Below are 8,713 nucleotides of genomic sequence, written 5' to 3' on the forward strand. Positions count from 1 at the left end.
TAATAATAATAACAATAATAATAATAATAATAACAACAACAATAATAATAGTAAAAACAATAACAATAATAATAATGACAATAATATAATAATAATGACAATAATAATAATGATAATCAGTAATAATAGTAATAATTATTATTATAGTAATAGTAATTATAATAATGATGTGAATCATCCTGTCATTATGTACCTTAAAATGCTCGCCATTTCTAGTTTCTTCATTTTTTATGATCGTTTACTTAATTCTGTGAAATGTAAATACTATCTAACCCTAATAATAATAACTTCTAAGTTGTTTTTAAGGGATGCGCTTTGCGATGCTGGAAATTAAAATAATAATTTGTAGTTTTTTAAAGAAATTCTGTTTTCGTAAAACTGAAAATACAAACGAGGTAAATTTCACTAATTTTCATTATTAATCTGTGCATAACATTCTAAAGAAGCTTTTGGAAGATCAGATGACCCGTAAAGACATACAAATATAGGATCGCAACAGCAACATAAAAAAGTTTTTCACTAAAAACAAATTTACAAATTCTGAAGTTACAAATTGTGAAGTAATCACAGGGAACCCTACGTTTAATAATCAAAAATATGGAATGCTCCTTGCAGCTTAATTCGTATACAATTTGTTCTCTCAAATTACATACAAGTCAAGTCGTAAGAAACACCAAGAAATTACATACCTGTAATAATCATAAGTTGACTTCACTAATGAATGCCTTCTACATGGCCCGATGAAATAAAATTTCCAGTACACTGGAATATAAGACACTTCTACTTTATTTTTCTTGAAAATAAAAAGATTCAGCACTTCAAATTATATTATACTTCATAAGACGATTACGGCACCACTGATAAAGATCATAATGAATTAATGATAAATTTATGTTGTATATAGCTTATTTCAGGCCCACATAAGTCTTCGAGAGATGGGAACAGTGTGGCCAGATTTCGCACAGATTATACTGGAAAGAAGAATCGGCAAGTATTTCTGATAACATAGTAGATGACATATAATAAAATAAACAAAAATGTACACAAAATGAAAAGCATCAAAACAAAGGTCGAGCTAAGAATGAATTTTCAAAATCAAACAGTCCATAAGCAAACAGTTTTTTCCTTTCCTGCACTAAGTAACATATTTCCTTTGGGATGCCACGAAACTGAATGCACGCCTCGCCTGAAAAAAGAAAATTATAATCTTTGATCAAATTGCTGTTTTACATACATTAAAAGTGAATCACAAAACAAGATATCACTATCACACTACACAAAGCAAGGTATCATTACCATAGTACAATAAAAACCAATGATGGAAGTGATTTATATTTGATGTATATTTGACGAATTAGCAAAAATAAAAAACATATTTTTCGTAATGTTTTATTGGGACAAAATTTGCACTTTTACTTTAAACACGCAAAATGCAAATAAATGCATGAGAACTGTAACAGATACAGAAACCATTAATTTTCCTCCCTTCTTCACAAAAATATCTTCTTCCACTGTAAAGTTAATAATGGATTTTGCTGAGTAGAAGAATGAGAGGAGAAAATGCTAAAGTTCCACGGTTAGAACCAAAAAAATTTTTTAAATTTCACAGATTCTCATCTTTTGTTCCTCGTTTCTCTGTCTTTCACAGTTATCACATAAAACGAACACTAAGCTAACACAAAATGAAAATTCGGTATGTTTTATTTCTAAAAGACAGCCCACGGTTTTTTTACATTAACTACAATTTTTATGCCTAACAAAACTTTGGAAAAATTACTTACTCATGTCCACCCTTTTGAAGTGTTTTTTCAAGCTTGGTTGTTTTCAGATTCCAAATAAAAATGGACCCATCACTAGACCCAGATGCGATGTATTCCATTCCAGGACTTATCGCACAACGAATGTGATCACTTCCTGTCCGATACTGATCAGCACTGCAGTAAATTTTAATGACTGGTAGTATTGAAGGTTATAAAGGTTTCCTTGAATTTACGATCTATCAATTCTATCTAAAGAAAAAACTATTATGAAGATGAAACAAATTAAAGAAAAAATCAAGAAAGGAATCTTAAAGGTAAAAAGTGAAAATGAAACAGGTAGCGTAGTCATCAAACTATTCCATCTTTTCTTCCCAAGACATTTTCTAAAAAATAGACTAAAGAAGGAAGTAAGTTGATCTAGACTCATGCAAACAACTGGAGTCATTCCTCGGTGATAAAAAGAATGTTAAGAAAAATACCTGTATATATGAACAATTTGGTACGAACGTAGGTCGATCAATGACATTGTTTCGTCTCGTGCTGATGCAAGTACAACGGAAGAGTCTTAATGTAATTTGTCAGAGAAATAAATGACGATCTAGAGACTATAACAGTGTTTACTGCTTGTTTCAAAAATTATAAAGGTAACACAAAATACTTTGAAACTTAGATATTACAAATTTAATATAACTTATTGCTCAAAAAACAATAAAGGCCATGTTTCAAAATAATTAACAGAGCAATTAATTCACTTAACTTAGACTGAAAAAAATTAACATAGCTGTACAAGACGGTATCTTAAAAAAATTAAGTTGAGGATTAGAACACAAATCAAGATAACTGCCAAATGCGAAGCGCGTAATAACAACTTTTTAGATACCGATTTCCCACAACTAGTTTAGTATAAAGCAGAATATTAATTTACCAAACGACAGAACCAGTGATGTAACTTTGTTGGCGAGTTCGACTACACGAACCGGTTCATTGAGTCTTATATCCCAGAACCGTACTTTACGATCGTAATGACCACTAGCTACCATTCCATTCTTGTCACTCGAAGTTATGTCATATACCACTGAATTAGTAAAATATGTTCTCAAACCTGAAAAGTGTGCCACCAAGTTTAATTTCTAAATACCTCGCGGTTCTACCTTGTTTGATTAATATTTGGGAAATCGCGAGACGGCATACTCTCAGTCCTTACTCATCGAAATTTTTAATAAAAGCCAGTGTCAGTTTTTCTTTTTCATTTTGTCTATTCTCTCATTCCTCTCCCACCTTCTCTATCTGATGCATTGTTAAAGAAATTACCGTAATATGCAAATATAGAAAACATAGGTATAAACGTACACTTGGCAGTTTTTAAGTCCCATAGTTTAAATGTTCTGTCATAAGATCCAGATACAACTTGTAAACCATCGTGAAAAAATTTAGCAGATGATACCTTATTTCCATGTCCTGTTAACGAGTGCTGAAAATGAAACGATAACTAGTACAACTGATAAATAATCACTGAAAATGATAAACACACTTGAAAGATTATCTATGACCAAAAAACAAACCAACCGGCCAACAAATACCTAATAAAAAATTGAGATAAACATAAAGAGAACCGACATTATTACATAAAACCACTCAAAGGGAATATTGTACCAAACCTTGACTACATGGTTATCTGTTCCCCAAATACGAACGGCATTATCATTGCCAGCTCCGAGAACTTGATTGGTTTCGGCTGCGAAATCTATCCGTAGTACTGATTCATTTGAACCAGCCAAAGAAACACTGTATAAAAAGCTAGTATTGAATGAGATAAACATGCATTTTTTTTGTCCCTAGACAATGGAAATATATCTTTCAAGAATCTATGAAGAAATTTATTAGTACTAGTAGAGATTAAAAACTTCCGAGAACTGGAAGCAGCTGCAAAGGAACCAACAATTAAGATTCAGAGCTTATGCATATAGGAAAAGCATAATTATTATTTCCTTACATTTTTTCAAATTTGTCATTTACTACTTTGTATAAACGAAGTTTATGATCGCCACCGCCTCCCGCAAACATGTTACCACTGGGATGCCAAAGAATATCGTTAATATCATCGCCATAATCCTTGGGAAAATAGTTATTTACTTACACAACAGGAAAGTCTCATTTCTTTTCACAACAGAAAATTGGAATCATAAATCATTCACTAAATTTTCAGATCAAATCGAACAGATATCCCAACTTTAAAAAAATTGTGGAATTTACAAGACAATAAAATTTATAGCTCGATGAATTTTAATTTGTAGACAGAATTTATAAAATTATAACAAAGCTAACAGAATTTACTGAATTAACTCACCAGTTTTGTTTTACAGTGACCAGGAATAATGTCGCCTTTATAATCAACGACTTGATTTGTATTGTTGATAATTTCAAATCTGTAAATTACCATCGAATTCCGAAATTTAGGGGCAAATGCCCAATGGAAAATATTTGAATAACATTGCAAATATTCGCAAAACAACTTGGATTTTCAGTGTATCCAAATCTTCTATTGCACTCAAGTTTAGCATTTAGAATAATTTCTATACCATTTTCTATTTCATCACGGTGCTTTTTACTCTTTGAGCAAAAATTTATTACTCAGATAAATTTTCATGCGCAAAGGATAAACACGAAAAGGAAACAACACATTAACTGCGTAGTGAAACATATAGAAAAAGTATAGGATAATACTTCATACAATGGATATTTCTATTCGTTAACTAACCCATACGTTTTGTCCTCGTTGTTGTGTGACATGGTTAGTGCAGACTCAATATCGGCTGCTAAACGGCGACGATGTTCCCTAAACAACAAAATCTAAAATACTTCCCTTTTGTAATGATTAGATTTGAAAAAACTGGTCAAGTTGTCCAAGATATTTACTATGATAAATAAACATACTTTTTCTTTTTTACGTGTGATTCTCAATACTATAAAGTTTTTTTATAGTACTAAAAGTTAATTCCCAATAAACACGATCGGCGCACTTCGTTTGTGAGTCAAAAGAGGCAGTAACGTTTGAGATTAAGAAACATGGGAGGGAATATGTCTTACAATACACATATGGAACATAGCCAGTTTGAGTGGTGAAGATATTAAAAGACTCATTCAGATATCCAATAAATCCAAGCCCATGTTTAATGTTCCATCTACTTTTACTAACTTCAAGGTCAGGGCACTAAGTGTTCACGCGAATTGGATCGTAATAAGTTGGATCTGGCAAATCGAGCAATAAAGTTAGCTGCTTATTCATAAATAACAAAAAAAAGTGGAGTTTTTTAGTCATTACAGAGCATAATTTCTTCCAACTCAGCATAACTTCATTTTGAAAACAAGCACCTCAGCATTTAAACTTTAGTGGACTGATTTTTTTATAACATAAAGAAAGCGTAACACGACCTCTCTCAATTCAAAATCAAAAAAAAAAATCATGCAGAAAAAGATAGAAAAAAAAGCTCAAATGAATTGTTTACTCTTGCTCTCGTTCATTTTGTTCATTAAACCACTGGACTTCTTTCTCTTTAAGATCCTTTATTCGATCAACCAGATTATTTCGTTCCTCCTGTGCTTCTCGATATTTGTTTTCGATGCTATTATAACTTGCCTTAAGATATTGTAATGAATTACACCCCTATTTCAAGATTTATCAGAAGTTAAGCAAATTCAACGTAATGGTGCATGTCAACGTATGTCAGAGAATCGTTAATCTAGCAAAATGAAAGGACAATGACCATGACTGCATTGTTAAGTAACTTAAAATTATTAAAAATCTCTAGCGCTCCAAGTTCTAACATCACAGAAGCTTGGTTCAATTATTATATACCAATAAAATTATGAAAACACGTGCCTGCAAAGCAAAATGTTCATCCTTTAAAAAAATGTTTGCTTCTTTTAATGCAGTTAATTCCTCTTCTTTTTCTTTCAATTTTTTCTTCAACTTTTGATTCTCCTTTTGACACTCTTCTTTTCTAAATATTTCTTGCATTGAAAAGCATCGTAACAGTGCATAATTCAAAATTTTTTTAAATAAAACGTTAGTAAAACTAAATGCTGAATTGTCCAACTTTGGAGAACAAGCCTTTCACCTGCATCATTCGGCTTCGAAGCAACGAAGCATCCTATGAAATAATACAACAAGCTCGAGGACAACGATCAACTCTGCTGAGGATAATTTCAAGTAATATTTGACTACACTTCATTCATTCACCTATTACATTCAAAATTCCAACAGTAAAGCTAAGACTTACACAATACTAACTGCGCTTAGTTCTCGAACAACAACTTCCAAACGATTGTTTGTTTCAATCAACTGTTGATCATTTTGCTCCTTTTTACGGTAAAGATCTGCAAGCTCAGCTTCCAGTTCCAACGTGCGATCCGAGCTTCCTGCTCTCAAACATTGCTGTTTAAAATACTTTTCCCACTGATTAATAGCTTGGCAAGAAGTTTCCACACAAAAAATAAAACGTTGCACTTTGCTCATCACAACTGAATTAGTTCATCAGACGCAGTCTTTTTTACCTGGCCAAACGCAAATTGTTCATGCGATGTGAATCACTGATTCATCCAAGTTATCAAGCTAACGAAGAAATGAACAAGGAATCGAACTGTTTGCATATAATGAAATAATTAAACCTACAATGAAGCACTCGAGCCGTGACGTATACGACCGTTACGTGCAACATTCGCTACATACTCTGTTAGTTCACAATCTACAAAAAGATAAAATTTGATACCACTGTTAGCTGCAAAGGATCCACAACGATAATCACCTCCAAAACAATAAAGTTAATTAACATTAAAAGATGTGATATGATTGGAGAGTCGAGCAATATTATAGATGACTTACACAGATGGGAAGTCACAGAAAAAAGGAGTGAAGTGGAAAGCTTACAAGAAGTGAACAAGGAATCGAACTGTCTGCATATAATATTTCGACGTTCAAGTTGATGTATGATCGTTGCACGGAAGCTGTTATCTGTCGTATCCGTTTCATCCATCTATCGCCAACAGCAATTACTCTGAACAATATTCACTCATGGCAACGCACACATCGATTGGGTATGTGTGGGTGTCACCTGGAAGTGGTACACATTGTGCAAACTAACCTAACCCATTTCAATGAAGACGATAATCAACATTGGAAAAGTAATGTTCAATCCAGTTAATCTCAACACTGACCACATATCACCCAAACAAAACGAAATGTCATAATAACAGGAAAGATAAAAGGCGGTCGGAGGTATGGACTGATTTCATACCGCGCTATCCATTGGCGTGATAATTGCATTCGCAAATTTAATTTTCAAATTCAAGGAGCTAAACCGATCTTCAAGGTCGTCCTACAGCGGGTAGTGGTATTTTGCTGGTAAATAGTTGGGATAGTGAGGACTGGGAAGACTAGTAAAATCGTGTATATTGGACAACTGAAAAACTGATTTGAGGGAGGGGAGGGGGAAGGGGAAGTACGTTTTCAGACGGAGCAATTCTTTGAACAGTGTATCAGTTTTGATTTAATGTCCTTTCTGCATAATCTGTTAAATAGGTAGTGCTCTTTCAGTGCATACTTGTTCGCATTAATTTTCGTATTCATATTTATCATCTCATGTTTACTTATGTTTTTCTCCCTGCATTTTTATACACTTCTATTTGCAGTTATGGAGGAAAGTTGTTCAAGATGTGATCGAGGTACGGATAGCCCTGAAAATGTTCATGAATATGAGGAGCATCGTGTGATCGGGAAGGGTGCATATGGTGTCGTATATCTAGTTACTCATATACCCAGTAACATACAGGCGAGTATACATTTTTGCTTAGCACTTTTTAATATGATTTTAAACTAATTCATATACTGAAAAAACCACGTCAAGGAGATGTTATTCTAATTGCCTCTTTGTCTTGATCCGCTCTTTTTCGTTTCACTATATATGCGTGCCATTATTCGGAAAATCCAGAATGGTTGCACTATATTCTTTGTGATGCATTTCCATGGGAACCATTCTTCAGTTTGGATTCTTCCGTAGCAAAATATATGTGCCTTGTTGTTGTAGCAACTGTTTTCACTTTGGTTTTCCAATTAAGCCGTGTAGATTATGTAGGTTTTACTTGTTCATAATATTATCTGACGAAAGTTTTTTATTAAGACTTCAATATGCACTATTTACACAGTTCATTACAGTATGCTTTAAAAAAAATGATTGTACGTATAACAGAAGATGGTATACCACAAAGTATTATACGCGAGATCTCGGCATTGCGAGCGCTGCATAATTTGGATCATCCAAATATTGTGAAGTTTGTTCCTTCGTGGTTTTTGTTTTCTATCTTTGAAATGAACAAGTATCTGCGACTTAATGGGCGGAAATCCCTTTCATTTTCCTCTTATCACTACCGAAATTTATTTAATTCCAAAATTTTATCATGTTTTATGCTTCACTTGTGAACTAAAAAGCCGCAAATGAAAACGGCGTATCATGTCAAAGAAAATTCCTGAATAAAGTTTGTATATTATTGTAGATTGCACGATGTATTTCATGGCCAAATCGATAAGGGTGAAATGTGTTTGAGTGTTGTTTATGAGAAGTGTGACTGGGACTTGTATGAGTTTTTGCGCACTATCCCACGTGACATGGGTGATCATCAATGTCGTCATATTGCGAAGCAGGTAAGTTTCTTTTTCCATTTAGAATACAAGGAGCAAGAGTTTTCCTACACTTATGATCGTTTTAATAAATTTACCATATGTCTGAAGACACTTTTTATGCATGTATATGTATGTATATATATATATATATATATATATATATATATATATATATATATATATATATATATATATATATATATATATATATATATATATATATATATATATATATATATATATATATATATATATATATATATATATATATATATAT

General features: G+C 32.5%; 2 protein-coding genes across 2 annotated transcripts in view; one reads left to right on the plus strand and one right to left on the minus strand.

Annotated features, from left to right (window-relative positions):
* Positions 1 to 1,095: 1,095 nt before the first annotated feature.
* On the minus strand, positions 1,096 to 6,793 carry LOAG_10334 (hypothetical protein; the record flags this gene model as incomplete). Its single annotated transcript, XM_020448140.1, has 14 exons — positions 1,096 to 1,186; positions 1,782 to 1,934; positions 2,240 to 2,324; positions 2,686 to 2,862; positions 3,111 to 3,231; positions 3,419 to 3,545; positions 3,754 to 3,872; positions 4,108 to 4,186; positions 4,519 to 4,596; positions 5,267 to 5,397; positions 5,641 to 5,761; positions 6,041 to 6,184; positions 6,433 to 6,505; positions 6,688 to 6,793. 14 exons carry the CDS (start codon positions 6,791 to 6,793, stop codon positions 1,096 to 1,098), a joined length of 1,605 nt encoding a protein of 534 aa, XP_020301688.1.
* A 657-nt stretch (positions 6,794 to 7,450) lies between these two features.
* Positions 7,451 to 8,713, plus strand: part of LOAG_17283 (CMGC/CDK/CDK4 protein kinase) — a gene marked incomplete at both ends in the record, with an annotated part of 3,005 nt that continues 1,742 nt past the window's right edge. The window contains 3 exons of the mRNA XM_020449943.1: positions 7,451 to 7,588; positions 7,972 to 8,087; positions 8,310 to 8,457. Coding sequence (XP_020306456.1) covers positions 7,451 to 7,588; positions 7,972 to 8,087; positions 8,310 to 8,457 — 402 coding nt within the window. The remainder of the gene's footprint in view (positions 7,589 to 7,971; positions 8,088 to 8,309; positions 8,458 to 8,713) is intronic.

Source organism: Loa loa (assembly GCF_000183805.2).
Source record: "Loa loa unplaced genomic scaffold supercont3.57, whole genome shotgun sequence".
Classification (NCBI taxonomy): domain Eukaryota; kingdom Metazoa; phylum Nematoda; class Chromadorea; order Rhabditida; family Onchocercidae; genus Loa; species Loa loa.